This window comes from Meles meles, chromosome 18 (assembly GCF_922984935.1).
Source record: "Meles meles chromosome 18, mMelMel3.1 paternal haplotype, whole genome shotgun sequence".
Taxonomy (NCBI): domain Eukaryota; kingdom Metazoa; phylum Chordata; class Mammalia; order Carnivora; family Mustelidae; genus Meles; species Meles meles.
Genome location: NC_060083.1, coordinates 648,282 through 664,587, shown reverse-complemented (window position 1 = coordinate 664,587; position 16,306 = coordinate 648,282). Strand labels below are relative to the sequence as shown.

At 58.4% G+C, this 16,306-nt stretch overlaps 1 protein-coding gene across 3 annotated transcripts in view; it reads right to left on the bottom strand.

Annotated features, from left to right (window-relative positions):
* DRC3 (dynein regulatory complex subunit 3) overlaps window positions 1-16,306 on the bottom strand; it is a 30,601-nt gene that overhangs the window by 11,549 nt on the left and 2,746 nt on the right. For all 3 annotated transcript variants that reach the window (XM_045983855.1, XM_045983854.1, XM_045983856.1), the window contains 7 exons: window positions 14,631-14,795; window positions 11,546-11,662; window positions 8,875-9,041; window positions 7,105-7,251; window positions 4,002-4,121; window positions 3,243-3,355; window positions 1,886-2,060 (listed from right to left, as the gene is read on the bottom strand). In XM_045983855.1, the coding sequence (XP_045839811.1) occupies window positions 1,886-2,060; window positions 3,243-3,355; window positions 4,002-4,121; window positions 7,105-7,251; window positions 8,875-9,041; window positions 11,546-11,662; window positions 14,631-14,790 (999 nt within the window). In that variant the 5' untranslated portion in view covers window positions 14,791-14,795. The remainder of the gene's footprint in view (window positions 1-1,885; window positions 2,061-3,242; window positions 3,356-4,001; window positions 4,122-7,104; window positions 7,252-8,874; window positions 9,042-11,545; window positions 11,663-14,630; window positions 14,796-16,306) is intronic.

Sequence of the window (16,306 nt, the reverse complement as noted above, 5' to 3'; positions counted from 1 at the left end):
CCCTGGACGCCAGGGAGTCAGGCTTGGCGCCAGCAGCAGCACTAAAAGTTGCCTGGTCCACGTCGTCTTCCACAGGAGAGGGCGGCCCAGGCCTGGGGCTTCGGGAGGAGCCGGCTGGCTGGCGTCCAGACCTCCCAAATCCAGTGGCTTCGGGGACCAGAGAAATGTCAGGGAGGATGTGCCAGACAGGGACTGGGGGGCCTGGAAATGTGGCTTGTCCAGAGGGGACAACCGCCACTGAGGCTCTGTTGACAACTGTCTCCAGAGAAGCAGCCACGAGTTTTCTGTGAAATCTTTCCGTTTGGAATGTCAGCAGGATGTTCAAAACGTTTTAAAACCCTCCGCAGGCCAAACAAAACACACGTGAGCCAAATGTGTTCCTCTGCTGCCAGGCTTGAACTTGGGGTTGAACGCAGTAACACCCTCCCCATAACCTGAGGAGGGTCTCAAGGGTTAAATCACACGGAATGTGAGTTATTGGCAAAGGCCAACCAGACAAGAACGGGGACTGCAGAGCAAGGAGGTGAAGAGGGCGGGGAAGCATTCGGGAGCCCGTCGCCAGCCCCCTTATGTCGGAACGTACCTTATCGGGGGTTTTGCTTGACTTCAAGAGTTCCCAACCAGGAGTGGCTTCCTGGGTTCCTTCCAGCCCCTGACATTGCAGGCAAGTGCTCACAGACTTGGTGTGCACGGACAATTTTTTTTTAAATAATTTTTTTAAAATTTATTTTGAGAGAGAGAGTGAGCAAGAGAGAGCATGAGAGGGCAGAGGGAGAGGGAGAAGCAGACTCCCCATTGAGCAGGGAGCCTGATGCTTGGCTCCATCCCAGGACCTATCCCGACCTGAGCCAAAGGCAGCCGCTTAACCAACTGAGCCACCCAGGCATCCCTGCATGGACAGTTTTCAGAGGAAAAGGAATGTCCATAACTTTCCTTAGAGACTCGGGAAGATGTGTGACTTAGAACAAGAATTGGTCTTTAAAAATAATGCTAACTAGGGGTGCCTGGGTGGCTCAGTTGGTTAAGTGTCCGATTCGACTTCGGCTCAGGTTCTGATCTCAGAGTGGTAAGACTGAACCCTATGTGGGGCTCTGCACTGGCGGGCGTGAAGACTACTTAAGATCCTCTCTCTCCCTCTCCTTCGGCCCCTCCCCCCCTGCACACTTGTGTGTGCTCGCTCGCTCTCTAAAATAATTCCAATACTGACTAAAAGAAACAAGTCCCACCAAGCGCGCATGGCCGATGCTTGGGCTCGGCCAAGCGGCCTGGGGGCAGCAGGTCCGAAACGCCTGGGCCTGCTTCCTCAGCTGGAATGCCCTTCCTCCACCATCCCGGGCCCATTTCTCTTTGTCCCGTGAGCCTCGGCCTGATCAAGGCTCCCCGGGCTCCCTGCTATAGTGGGGAAGGCCTGGGTCTGCACCCCGTGCCGGCTGGGAGCTCGCTAAGGGCAGGAACCATGCCCAGAAGGGGCCCAGCTTCCCAGCACCGGGAGGGGGCTCAGAAAATGTCTGCTAAATGAATGAATGAACAAAAGAGCAGTGGTATTGTTACTGTCATTGTAACAGGAGTGGTAACAATAAGGCCGTTGCTGACAGGAACGAGGACTCTACCTTGAACCCCAGCTGTGTTTTAGGTGGAGGCCCACAGCCCTCACCTGGGGCTCAGCCTGGTGTGCTGCTGGAGCCATGGCTGGTGGGGCCAGTGGAAGGCCAAACTTGCCTCTGCCACGGAGCTGTGTGACTGCTGGCAAATGGGGACAAGGACCACGGGTGATGGGGTCGTCAGAGGTCGACGGCCTGTGTCCCCAGCAGTGGGGCCAGGCCCAGGGGTGCGGTCAGTATCAGGGGCAGGAGGCAGGGAGAGGACAGGGCGGGGCAGAGCCTACCAGCACGTGCTTCTCCTCGAACTTGGCAATCCTGTGTCTGCCCTGCTCCTGGTTTTCCTGGATGGCCTCCTTGACACACTCATTGAAGGTGTCAAGCTCCAATTTCCGCTTCTCCTGCTGTTTCAGGCCATATTCGAAAATGTTCAGGCAGATGATGACGAACTTGTCCTTGTAGGTGAGTGGCCGTTAAGGAGAGTGGCTGGCTGTCTTGGGGGCAAGGCTGCGGCGGGGCGGAAGATGGGCGTCATGGTAGCTCCTGGCACGGAGGCGGGAGTTGACAAATTCGGGGTCTGCCGTGATGCCGGGGCATTTCCGTCTCTAGCCTGAAGGATTCAGGAATGGGACCGGCCTCGGGAATGGACGCAGGGGCCGTGGGGTGGGGAACTACAGAGAAGAGAGGCATCCTGGGGGACCTCGCAGGGCTGGGGAGGGGCCAGGAGCCCAGGGGGAGCCAGCCCCCGCCGGGAAGCTGAGTGGTATAGAGCTCTGTCTTCTGGTGTGTTCTCTAGGGGGTAGCTTTGTTGGGGGCCTGTCCTCATGCTCACCTGCTGCAGGCGCGCTGAGGCGAGCTGAGGTCAGGGAACCATAGGCTCGAAGCAGAGAGATCCAGGCTCAAGGCCCGGTTCTGCTGCTGCTTCTCCCCGGCCGGCCACTTCGCCTGGCGCCGGGCCTCAGCGTCCTCACCTGCAGCGCGGAGTCCTGAGGTCAGAGGTCAGGCAGGCTCAACAGCCCCGATGGGAGCCCAGCTCGCCCAGCTGGTGTGCGCAGAGCCCAGCTGGGAGACCGTCTGCCACCTTCTGCTTACCCCCCCCTTTCTAAAACGCCGGGTGTTCAAGAGAGAGTTTCTTTCTACCCAGGGACGGCGCCATGATCTTGCCCGGAGCCACGATGACAAGTGCCAGTCACACTCTCTGGGCTCCAGCCGCCTCGGGGAAATGATGCAGGCTCTGAGCCCCACTGCCAAGGGCTGAGCCCCAGCTTCTCACTGCATGACCTTGGACAAATCTCCCTCTCCAAGTCTAGCTTCCCCAACTATAACATGGGATTCATCGCAGGACCCATCCAGTGGGCAGCTGGGAAATTATAAGCACGGGATGCAAACACACGGCAGAAGCAAGTAAATGCAGGCCCGAAGCTTAGTGCCACAGACACGCAATACACGCAATTTTCCCTCTTGGACAGCCTGGCTTGCGGAGCGCAGCAGACCCTGTGCCGTGCCAGTCAGAGACTCAGCGTGTCCCCTGACATCTAGACAGCCCTTCCCCCAGGCTGAGCAGAAGGGGACCTGCCCCTTGCCGGTTGGCGGTGTGGGGCCCAGGCTCTGTCAGAGGCAGCGGTCATGAACTTGGAAGGATATCCCTGCAGGAGCTCGCCAACGCCGGGCAGGTAGGCCAGCTTGTTGCCCTCTACGTCCTCGGTGTACATGCTGTCAAACAGGAAGGAGCCGTTCAGGTGCTCGACGAACGCGGCCTATGGTCAGAAACACAGAAGACTCGGAGGACTTGGACTCATCTCACAGGCCCTGGTGAGGGCTTAGTGGGCCAGGCCCCGCCCTGGGCACCAGGGTCACTGGACACTCTGTGGAGAGTGGAGGAGGGGATGCTCCCCTGGGGCTTCAGCTGTCGAGGAAGGCAGGGCAGGCAGGGCATGCTGGGCCAGAGGCTAGCACGTGCAAGGGTCCTGAGGCATCAACTGAAGGGGGCACGTGGCTCAGTATGGCTGGAGGAAGGGGCCTGGGGCTCAAACCTTCCTGGCTGCCAGGGAACTACCCAATGGGTTTAAGAAAAGGAGCTCGTCTATCAGATCCTTTCCCCAGGCCCTCAGGCCGGAGCCCGGGCCGCCACTGAGGAGACGAGGCAGGTGGAGTCCAGGTCGAGCTGGAGCTGGCTCCAGGGGCAGGTGGCAAGCAGAGCAAGGCGGGGACAGGGCGCTGGCCTATGGATGACGGACACGCTCCATGGGAGCGAGGAGAGGCAGCCCGGCACACATTCTCCGTCAAGACAGGTTTCCGGGGCCTGGGCCCTGCAGACGTTCATCACATCAGGCCCATGAGCCGTGGCCAGCGTCCTGGAGCCGGGGCAGAGGGAGGCAGGCGGCAGCCCCCCCCGCAGAGTACCTTGTGCTTCTCCAGCTCCACCTGCCGGGCCAGCTCATCGTCCCGCCGGGCCTGAATCAGGTTCTCCCGGTGCTCCAGCTCGTCGATGCTGTACTGGTGCTTGCTCCCCGCCAGCTCCTTCTGAGGGGACCGGGGAGCGGCACCGTTCCCGGGGCATGTTCGGGCCCTCCCGGCCGCGCCGGCCTCTGCCACCCCGCAGCCCCCCTGGCGTGGGTGGGGAGTGGACAGCCCCCAGTAAGACTGTGCGCGCAAGAATGGCTCGCTTCTTCGTGGCCTTTCCCAAGTACTCTGAGTCTAAGGGAAATTAGGGAAGGACCCGGAAGATGGGGGAAGGCAGCACAGGCAGACGGAGGATCTGTGGGACATGTCCTGGGGCAGGGGCCACAGGCCACAGTGACATGTGGCCCTGGCTATCCACAGCAGGTGTTCTGGTTCTGGGATGCACCGTGGGAGGGAGAGGTCAAATGAGTTACCCACGTCACAGGCCTGGGGACAAGGGCCTCAGACCCCGGCTCTGTGCCCTGCCCTCTTGGCTCTCCTCCTACCCCTCCTGCTCATCCCCCTGTAGCCACCAGGGACTGCTGGTCCTGGGGCTCAGTGCTCGCCCTTCTTGGCTCCCTCTGCACACCCCAGGCGACCTCACCAGCACAAGCATGTCTGACTGTCCCGCCCTCAAAGGACACTCCGGTCTTCAGCCCAGATCCTGCCTCTGAGAGCCACACGGAGCTCCTGAAGCCTTCTCTCCTCCGGCTGCCCCAAGAGCATTGCCGACTCACCATGTCCAAGATGGACCTCTGTCCTCCCATGGTCCCACGGGGTGGGGGGCCCCCAAGCATCCGGCACCCCAGCCGGAGACCCGGGAGACCTTCTGGACCCTTCCCTGCCCATCAGACCCCGGCTGCACCCAGGCCTGTCCCCTGCTAGCTCCCGATCACGTCTCCCCATCCTCTCTGGCCAGGACCCCTGCCTTAGCCTCCTCGCCGGCCTCCCCTGCGCACCTATAGGCTGCAAAGTCCCCAACCAAAAGCCAGGGCCATTCTGTGCGGTGCAAACCCCACCTTGTCAGTCAGTCCCTTGCTCCCCGGTAGGCCTTCCTCTTGGGCATAGGGTGATGACATGCTCCTGCCATGGCCTGCAAGGCCCTGCCTGCCGCCCTCTCTCACTCCTGAGCACGAGGTCAGTATATGGGTCATTGTAGTTCTGTGCCTTAATCTCGGCCTTGGCTGCAAAGGGCTTGTACTGCCGAGTTGAAATCCTTCTAAAGATCTGCTACTTGGGGGCGCCGGGGTGGCCCAGTCGGTTAAGCGTCTGCCTTCGGCTCAGGCCATGATCCCAGGGTCCTGGGGTCGAGCCCCGCATAGCAGAGGCTCCCCTTCTCGCCAGGGAGTCAGCTTCGCCCTCTGCCTCTCCCCCACGACCATCATGTGCTTGCGCTTTCTCGCTCGCTCTCAAATGAATAAAATCTTTTTTTTTTAAATGTTATTCATTGAGTTGCATGTTTATATTGTTTTCTTACGCATTGATACTTTAACAAGGACATTTAGATTTTTAAAATTCTCTAGTATCTGACCCCTCTTCTCCTTTCCATTCCCCCAGCCCTGCCCTCTGCCTCTCTGCTCCCTTCCCCGGTCCCACATCTCTGCGGCCCTCATTCTCCACACCAGTCACCAGATCCCTGAACTGCTGACCACATCAGGAATTCTGCTGAAAAAGCTCAGGGTTCCCCACGGGCCTCCGCCTTCGCTGGGATTAGTCCAAAACCCCAACACGGCCCCACTCCCCAGCCCACCCACAAAACCCCACAAGCTCCCAGCCCCTGGCCATTCTGTGTGCTTCGTGGGGACAGTCCTCTGTTCCCCTGCACTGAGTGGAGGGCCTGCCTTCAGGTACAGTCCAGGGCCTCAACTTAAAAGTGGCTTATGAGGGGCACCTGGGTGGCTCAGTGGTTTAGGCCGCTGCCTTCGGCTCAGGTCATGATCTCAGGATATTGGGATGGAGCCCGGCATCGGACTCTCTGCTCAGCAGGGAGCCTGCTCCCTCCTCTCTCTCTACCTGCCTCTCTGCCTACTTGTGATCTCTCTCTGTCAAATAAATAAATAAAATCTTAAAAAAAAAAAAGTGGCTTATGAAAAAAGGGCCTTCTGGAAGGTCCAGAGAAGGCCTATGAACACAGGGGGAGCCCTCCAGGAGAGCTCCACAGAGCTGAGAGGCACCTCAAGAGCTACTCTTAGACTTCTGTCCTCCCACAGTCCCGCTGAGGCGAGCGGCACGCCAGCCATCCAGCACCCCAGCCGGAGACCCAGGGACGTCCCGGCCCCTCCCCTGCGAGGCCTAGGTCTGTGGGCCCAGCTGTTCTGGGGCCCAAGCCCTGCGGCACCGAGAGGCCAGGAGCTCGGGGCTGGTGGCAACTGGCCTCAGGGCAGACAGTCAAGTGACAGGGGAGTTCCAGGTGTCCCGGCTTTGCAGACCTCTGCTCTGATATCCTCTGACTTATTCTTTATCTTGATGCTTCTAGCCAAGTCTCAGAATTGCGAAAGGAGCCTTTGTTTCCTTGCTGCACAATGGGAATGCCCAGACTCAGCTGTCTGCCCTTTATGGAAACTTCTGGGGACCGGGGAGAGAATGGCTTTGGAACTGTGCTGTTAGGCTGTCCCCTGGTCCTACAATGAGCTTTGAAACACACCCCAACAGCTCTCTGGCCTATTCCAAGCATTGGACCCCAGGCTGACTTTCAAATTATTGTCTAAATGAAAAAACAAAACAAAACACCAAACTTGAGAGTATTCGAGTTCAGGCTCAGGTTCTGGTACTGTCATGGGACAAGAGAAAGCCATGGTCTGAGGACGGGCAGCTCTCTGACCCCATCCCATCTCTGTGGACCTTCCAGAAGGTTCTGGCAAACAGTGGGCCCCACACTTGGAAGGTGGCCCAGTTCACCTAGGCGCTGTGCTCTGCTCTGGGGACCAGGCCGGGCAGGGTCAGCCCTGAGACCCGTGGGCCGGTCTTCCTCCCCGCTCCTGCTAGGCTCTCCCGGGTGCTCCCCGTCACCTCAGTGCCCCCTAGGCATGGGCTCGAGCTGGGAGACCCCGAGGGAGACACTTGCCGTGTGGTCGTCGATGCGCCGGAAGTCCAGGTACACGAGGTCAGGAAGGTAGGCACAGATGAACATCTTGTAATCCTCCGACTCTGCGATGGGGTTCCCGGAGAGGCTGAGCGAGCGCAGGTCCTTGAACCGCCGCAGGTAGATGATCTGGGGAGAAGCAGGAAAGCAACCCATTTTCCCGGCAGCCGCAAAGCAGAAACCGGCGGCCTCTCCCCTCGGCCCTCTGCGCGCGTCCGCAGCCTGGCCGTAGCACTTCAGTGGTGGGTGGAGTGACAGCGACGAGCAGGCTCGGGGGTCCAGGCCGGACGGCTGTCCCGATCGGCAGACCTGGGTTCAGAGACCGGCCGTGGGACCTTGGGCCAGTTGAGCCTCCGTTTCCTCATCTGTAATATGGGTACAAGGATGTGTTCTGGGTGTCACGGGTGTGGAGGGACCAAAGGAAATGAGCTCCAAAAGAAGTCCCTGGAGCGGCCTCTCACCCGCTCTGTAGATGCTGCTGCTGGTGGTGACTATTGGTCGCTCGGGGCAGGCCTTTTCTCTTATAAACCGTGCGCCAGGGTCAGATCGTTAAAATAAATGGGGCCCCGTTTCTAGTAACCTTGGATGAAGGGGGTGACAGAGGGACACTCGCCACCTGCCATTTATTCTTCCCGTATTTTATTTTAGTAAGGCCAGGGAAAGTCAACAACGCGGCCAATGTTTCCCTTGGCAGGATCTTCTGAACGCCCAGATGCCGTACTATGCCAAAGAATAAACCTAGCATGCGTTTCGGAAGGAATTTCTCTCAGTCCTGTGTTTGTTTGTTCCACAAACACTACTAAGCTCCTACCAGGCCTCAGGCATGCGTTAGGCCTTGGGGACACGGTGGGAACAACGCTCACACCGTCCCTTCCTTTGCACCAAGGCTCACGTTCGAGGGGCAGGGAAGAGGAACGGTTTAGAGAGCAAATAAAATCATTACCATTTGGGGTAAGTGTCATAAGAATATACACACGTAGTATGAGGGAACATACCAGTCGGGGACCCAGAGGTCTCCGAGAGCGGAGGAGAACGTGGCCCCGGCTCACCTGTTCTGGGGGCGAGCAGTGGGGTTACCTTGCCTTCCCCCATATCGCCAACGCCCCGGCTGACGCTGGCTTCTTGTCATCTCGCGTCTTGATTATGTGGGTGTGTGCTGGGCTCCCCCAAAGGGACCAGCCCTTGTTTATCTCCGTACCCTTGAGCTCAGGCCCAAGACCCCATATCCAATAGATCCTCATCTCAGCAAATGTTTAGAAAGAGAGTGTGGGGGGCGCCTGGGTGGCTCAGTGGGTTAAGCCGCTGCCTTCAGCTCAGGTCATGATCCCAGGGTCCTGGGATCGAGCCCCGCGTCTGGCTCTCTGCTCAGCAGGGAGCCTGCTTCCCCCTCTCTCTCTGCCTGCCTCTCTGCCTGCTTGTGATCTCTGTCAAATAAATAAATAAAATCTGAAAAAAAAAAAAGAGTGTGGGGCTCAGGGAAAGAGGCAGAGAGGTGCGATCTGGCCAAGTGTGGGTTAAACTTGGTGTTTAAACATGATCCAATGTCTGGTGGCAGAGTCTGGATTTCTGGGCTTTTCTAGGAGAAGGGGGTGATCTAGAAGGCTAAGTCTACATTTCCACTGGCCACAGATCCCCCTCCCCCGTCCCCAGCTGCTCTGATGCTCTAGAGAGCCCAGCCCTGTCCCTTGCCCCAGGCCGGGAGGCCAGGAGGAGCAGCAGGGGCGCCGCTCCAGCCCTGGGCCGAGAACTCACGTTCCTCATGTTGCCGATCTGGTTGTTGCCCAGGGACAGCACCTGCAGCTTGACCAGGGCGTCCAGGGAGTCGATCTTGGCGATCCGGTTGTTGAACAGGCTCAGGTCCTCCAGGTTCACCAGCGTGTCCAGCCCCTCGATGGCCTCGATGTTGTTGAAGGACAGGTCTGGAGGGAAGAGGGCTGTGAGGGCCAGTGGGTAGACTGTCTTGAAACCAACGCGTCAGAGCTACTCACACTCTGGGGGACAGCACCAAGCCGACAGGCCAGTCACGGACTCACTGTGTGACAGCTTACGGTTTTCTAGAAGCCGTGCCTGGATTCTTTCCTGTGGTCTCAAACTATTACTGCCCTCGCCCGTTCTGCCACTCGTCTTCCTGCCTGGGCACAAGGGCAAAGTCTCCTGTCTGCGCTCTGGGCTTGTTCTGCGATGGAAATGACAAATAGCAGGTCCAAAACGGTGCGTCTCGGAGTGGAAGGAGTCTGCAGGGAGGGCCCCCTTCCCTCACTGCTGTGGGTGTTTTACGGATAATGCCGCCTGGGGCGCCTGGCTGGCGCAGTCAGTTAAGCAGTCGGTTCAGTGTGGGACTAATGGTTTCGGCTCAGGTCACGACCTTGGGGTTGTAGATCGAGCCCTGCGTCAGGCTCCGCGCTCAGCGCTGAGTCTGCTGGAGATTCTCTTTCCCTCACTGCCCCAACTCTGAGCCCCAAAGGAGACGCTAGGCGCTCTCTAGCAGGAGCTGCTGTAAAGGCGGTGTGTGGCCAGAGCTGGCGCTGAACTGGGATCTGCCATAAGCCAAGGCCGCCCACTCCCGTTCCCACGCCGTAGCCTGTTCTGTTCTTCGGCACTGCACGGGACCTGGCCGTGTGCTGTTGAGTGTTTAACAAGGAGGCTGGGGAAAGGGGGAGGGAGGCCATGAATTGCGGTGCTTGCCCATTTCTGTGGTGTCAATCCCCCCATCATGGCTGATTTCAAGCTAGCAACCCGACGTCCCAACATCTCTTCGGGACGAGAAGTGCATACTCAGCTTTGGAGGGCCCGTGCTCGCTGGTTCCAGCAAGCCTCAGCCCTGGCACAGCCGAAGCGGTGGGTCACCAGCAGGCGTGAGGTGGGGGCTGCCGAACCCTGGGGACGTGATCTCCCTGTCCCCCCTGCGCCCCAGGGGCCAGGCCTTCCTGGTTGTCATGGGGTCCCTGGGTGACTGGGGCTGTGGCCAGACAAAGGCCATTTTCTGACTCTTTGAGCAGGATAACCTGACCTCTTATCAGAAATTTCCCCTCTGCCCTCTCACCCCATGGAAGTCTGGGTATCCCAGGAGTATCTCATGGGGACCTGTGGCACTGGTTTGATGTCAGAGACAGCGGGGCCTAGAAGCTCTTGCCTAAAAGCCTGCCGTTCGGACCCCGGGAGGCTGGCAGGCCTTCCGGAGGGGGCATGGCTCAGGGTCTGCACTGACCCAGCACCTTCTCCCCTTCATCTCCTATAGAGACAAGGACTCTTGGCAGTGCAGGGGGACCGCCACGCCCAGACTTGGCATTGACGGGTGCTAGGGTACCAGGAGGGTTCGCCTGCGGCAAAAGACCCGGCTGTGGGCCGCCTCTGCTGCCTGTAGCCTCCCAGTGTCCACGGCTGCGAATGGGACAACGTGATCCTGTCTGTGGGGCTGCTGTGGGTCGGGGACTGTCAAAACCACCGTAGCTGAGAGTCTTTGGGCAAAGCCGGAGTTGCCCATGATGGGGAGCAGCCTGACCGGATGGAGGGAGCGCGGGCTCTGGGGTCAGGCACACGCGGGCTTGCACGCCCCCTCTGCTGGAGGGCAAGTGTCTCGGCCTCGTGGAGCCTCACCTCCTCTTCCGCACATCGGGATTGTAACAGCCCCTAGTAGGATCGCTCGAGGGCAACATCAGCCACAGCGTGAAGAGCTCCCCGATGAGCCCCCTCCTCGTCCATCAAAACCCCGGGAGGCCAGGGCGCCTGGGTGGCTCAGTGGGTTAAGCCTCTGCTTATGTCTCAGGGTCCTGGGATCGAGCCCCGCTTCGGGCTTTCTGCTCCGCGGGGAGCCTGCTTCTCCCTCTCTCTGCCTGCCTCTCTGCCTACTTGTGATCTCTGTCTGTCAAATAAGTAAATAAAATCTTTAAACAAAACAACCCCCGCGTGAGGTGTTAGCCATGTGGGCCCGAGCTCCAGACAGCCTGAGAGAGCTCAGCAGTTCGGCTGGGAGCCTGAGGCCCCCACTTGTCCCAGTGACCTCGGTTGGCTCATCTCTGCCTTGGGGATGCTGTATGGATTAACGGGCCATGCTTAGCAGGTGGTAAGTGCCCCAAGTGCACTAGCAGCTGTGATGATTGTTTCTGGTTTGCTCTGGGCACCCTGGCTGCCGGGGTCCACTGAGTCTAGAATAACTAGGGGAGTCCAAGGCTGCTCCCCTGACCCTCTCCCAGTTGGGATGGTGGGTCAGAATATTCTGGCTTGCGTGTCCAAGCACATCTTTGCTGGCTCTGCCCAGCCAAGGCCCCAGGCTTTTAAAGAGCGGCTTCCTTGTTCCCAGTAGACGGACCCTACCGTCCCCCGGCCGAAGCTGGGCGGCCAGAGGAAAATCACTGGTGAGGCAGTCACCTTGGCGGGGCGGTCACCTAGGATTAGCTCGGACACGGGCAGGAGGGGCCCTTACCCAGCCAGACCAGGTGTACGAGATGCTCCAGGCCCTCGATCTTCTCGATGATGTTGTTGTCCAGCTGCAGCTTCCTCAAGTTCTCAAACCGCCAGAGGCTGTCTATGCGGAGGATGTCTGAAACGAGTGGAGGAGCCGTGGCTGTTTCCGGCCTCCGGAGGGCAGAGGTCGGGGCAGAGGTCAGAGCCAGCCTACCCGCACTGCTAATGCTAAGGCCAACGCTAACCACACGACCCTGCGGAGCCCCAGGGGTCTCTCTTCGTGCACAGAGGCCAGTGGTCAGGGTTACCGCTGAGGACCTAAAGGCCTAGCGGGTAGGGGGAGGTGTAGCGGGGTCCTTGGGAAGGTGGGATGGACCTGCCCGGGCCATGGGACTCCGTCGTGCTGCCTCTAATGCCCAGCTGGGGGGTTGCCCGGAAGACTCTACACCTGGAGACACAGACGGTGCCCTGCCTCGCACGGTGTGACGAACAGGATCGCGGCCGCGGGGTGACCGCCTCTGCCCCGCGCTGTGCCTGGTGCGCTGTTGGTGAGGGAGTCAGCCGACTAGTTCAGCCACTTTGAAGGGCGGTTTGGCCAAGTTTCCCGAAGTGTTTAACATCCGTGCCCTTTGATCCTGCAAAACTTCTCTATTTGGAATCCGTAAAGACACGCTCGTGTGTGTTGCCCAAAGAAAGACCTATGAGGCACACGAGAGGCAGAAAGATGGGGACCCGAAATGTCCCTACACGGGGAAGGGAGAAATCACCCATACTGCAGACAGGTGGGTTCCTGATGTCACTGAAACACCTGTGACCTCTGGTCCCTGAAGACCAGCTTCAGAGGGACACGGCCAACTCATGCCTTTTGCTCCCAAGCCAGGCCGAGTTCGGCTTCTGTTACTGACAGCCGGAGGCCTTCTGAATTAGGCCTAAGTACAAACACTGCGGAACGTAAACTTCGGGATGCCTAAACTTATCCCCAGTTTTTTCCAGAAGCCTTAACAGCCCCATTGTTTATCTGTCCCCTTTTTTCCCTATTTGCCTCTGTACAATGATTTCTAAAACTTAAAAAATTAGAATATGCTTATGAAAAGCACTGAAATAACACAGAAGTGAAAGGGGTCAAAGAAAAAAGTACATTTACTAACCACACATGTGGGGCAGTGGTTTCAATATTCACTCAGAGGGGCAGGGTTCAACCACGGCGTTGTGAGGTCGTGGGGGAGGCCGGGCGACACCCCTGGCTGCCCTGCCCAAGCCGAGTCTCGGTGGGGATGGGTGGACAGCATTACTCTGACCCAGGGCCCTGTGTCTGCCAGGTTCCCGGGGCCAAGCGAGACTGGAGTCTGCTCCCAGCTCTCTGAGGTCAGATTTCCCAGAAGGATGCCAGCCACCATCTCCACCCAAGCTCTCAGATACCTCCCATCCTGGTCTGGATTTTCCAGGAACCCTTCGGTCCCGGTCGCAGACTGACAGCTCTCGGCTGTGGCTGACTTCCCACGGCTCCCATAATCTGGGTGCTCTGCCTTGCACGCCTAGGTGCTAGCTTTTCCCAGGGCATCAGCAATTCTCATGGAAAAGCCACAACATCACGACAAAGCCCGGGGGGTATCTGAGAGCGCTAAGTGAGGTACCAGCACGCCAGGACTGCCCAACGTGTCCGTTTAATCTTCAACACAGACGCGGGATCTGCCTCCACTGTTGCTGGCTTGGTCTCAGCCACCGTCATTATTCCCTGATCATAACTGTCTCACTAGTCTCCCGGATCCAGCCCTGAGGCCCTCCACTCTACTCTCCTGCAGTCAGTGGGATCATAGGGAAACCCAAGTCCCATCCTGGCCCTTCTCCACTCAGGACCCTCCCAGGGCTCTCATCTCACTCACCATAAAAGCCAAACACCATCTCTTGACCCCTAAGGCTGATGCTAGCTGACCCCACCACCTCTCTGACTGGTCTCCATATGGGCCTGCCTGCCTCAGGGCCTTTGCCCTGGCTGCTTTCTCTGCCTGGAATGCTTTCCCCGGATCTCTGAGTGGCTCTTTCCCTCACTTCCTTCTAGCCTTTGCTGAGTTCTCACCTTCTCGACGAGGCCTTTGAACACTCAATAAAACACGGCACTCAATAAAAATAAAAACTAAAAAAATAAAACACTCAAAGAAACACCCTTTTCTTCTTTCCTTGATTTTCCTCTATAACATGTATTTTTAGCATATGCTATTATTTTCCCTCTTTATTTCTCCCATCACCTGAATGTCAGTTCCATGAGGACAGGGTTTTTGTCCTTTTCGTTCACTGCTGAATCCCTAGTGCCTAGAACAGCACCTGGAGTGTAACAGGCATTTGGTAAATACCGGTGGAATGAACCTTAGACAGGGGAGGGGGTAAACCAAAGGCGCTAACGGCTCTCTGGAGACAGCCCTTCTGCAATCCCTTTAGCCCTCCCTGACCACTGAGGTCGCTGAGGCCCAAGGTCCCTCCCTGCTCTGGGTGGTCCGCCATGGAGGCCACGCTCTGGGGAGGCCTGTGGGTTTCGCGAGGCTTGGGCCATGGCCGGGCTTGCCTTGCCCACTGGCAGTCCCCACGGTCTTCCCCAGACTCCTGTGTCCCTTGTCACCTACCAGCCAACCCAGCGGGGGACTCCGTTGGGACCCACCTGCCCAAGCCATGCAGGCCCCTGGCTTCCTTTCTTGCTCCATCCCGCACCCCCTCTGTCCTGACTGGCCTCCTTGAGTGAGCCAGGAGCCGTGCACCTGTTGCCCCTTCTTCTTCCAACCAGTGCTTGAGACATGGACTCTAACCTTCCCGTTAGAGACAGCCTGATGGAAACAGCTATGGCCTTCGGGTTCACTTAGATGTGGAGTGGGGGAATTTGACCTCTTGTCCTGTTATTCAGAATCGGGGGTGTTGGGGATAGGCAAATGCTAACAACATGCCGTATTAAGCTTTAAAACACTCTGGGCCACCCCTGCACCTTCTCACCCAGGCAGGCCAGAATGCCGAAAGGGGTCCTGGGATCGCAGACTCTGCGTGGAATTCCAGGGCAGAGAAGCCCGGGGCGGGATGCTGGGCTGCCTGGTGCCCCCACCCCAGCCCCGGATACGCACTCTGGAAGTCCAGCCGCAGCGACACGACATCCTTGAACAGGATGCCCTCCTGCCTGGCCAGCTGCCCGGCCTCCTCCTGCGGGCCTTGTTCCCCCACAGCCAGCTTGAGCATGTCCTCGTCCATCACTCTCGGCTCCACGGCGTCGTACGGCCGCTGCATTTTCCCTAAAAGACATCACGTTCCTCTTCCACGGTCTGCTTCTCCCTTTGAGGACAGGGTCTGGCTGGGGTCTCTTTAAGGCACTGGGGAGCACGGTGACGGTCACGGAGGGTTCGCGGTGGCCCAGTCCCGCTCCTCGTCCCGCTCCAGCCAGGACCAGTACTTTTTTTTTTTTTTTTTTAAAGATTTTTATTTATTTATTTGTCAGAGAGAGAGAGCAAGAGCGAGCACAGGCAGACGGAGTGGCAGACAGAGACAGAGAGAGAAGCAGGCTCCCTGCCGAGCACGGAGCCCGATGTGGGACTCGATCCCAGGACGCCGGGATCATGACCTGAGCCGAAGGCAGCCGCCCAACCAACTGAGCCACCCAGGCGTCCCCAGGACCAGTACTTTTGCAGCAAGGCTGCTCCAGGCCTTTTCCGGCAACCATCTGCCCTGTCCTGCCTGCCACCCACCTGCAGGGGCACACCCCTCGGTCTTACAACCGTGGCTGTGACCCTACCCCACCCAGCAGACTGGTGCCCACGGTGGTCTCTTTAGACCCTGGAGCTTGGCTGCCCTTGTGGTCGGGGCCATCTTCGGCCTCTGGCTATCCTCAGCCAGCCTTGTTCTGTGTCTTGCCACCAAATGCTGACCAGGATGCTTGGAAGCCCCTGCCAGGCAGAGCTGCTCCCCTTCTGAGACTCCCCCATCTCCCCAGAAGCTGCCCACTGTGTGGAGGCCAGCAGACACTGACCCAAGCTGGCTGTTCCCATTCTTCCCCTTAGAAATGTGAACTTGGGGCAGCAGGAAGAAAGTGCCATCAGAGCTGGCCGTGTGGGCTGGGGCGCGGGGGGTCTGGGGGGTCGCCGGCTGGCCAGACGTGTGTTAAGCAGAGAGAACAAGAGGAGGAGGAGGCAGATGGACAGAGAGAAACAGAGGTAGGAATCTAGGAACCAGAAAGTAAGACCAAAGGGCCAAAAGACCGACACAGTCTTTGCTGGCTTTCCTGCCCCTAATGATCCTAATTCCAGGCCCTGTGAGAGTCTCCTGACTTCTCATGTTAACTCTGATTTTACTTAAACTGAGTCCAGTAGCTTTCTGCCGCTAATGGGCCAAAGGATCTGGCTGAAACCCTGCAGGCAAATGGGGGATCTGTGGAGTTGGGCAGTCACAGGCTGCCCTTGGGCTGCTGTTCCTGGCTGGACAGAGCCACAGCCCTGGGAAGCCTGGGCACTGTGACCTCATTCTCATCCTTACCAACCTAAGAGTAAGAACATCCAGAATTTGGTTGGACCCTTCTGGGAAGGCGCACTCTATGGGTAGCTCCCAGATTCTGCCTCTTGAACCTTCTGGAAACTCAGTCCTCCCTTCTTCTTCCCATCCCTGTTTCTCACCTCCCTGCTGGCTTCACCATCTACCTTTGCCCTCTTGGTCCTGACACCCAGGCCTCTTTCTCGTTGCTGGGCAGCCCCTGCATTACTCTAACGAGCGCTGGTGGAGAGAGTCCTGGTGTTGGGGTGATGGTGTCCACCGC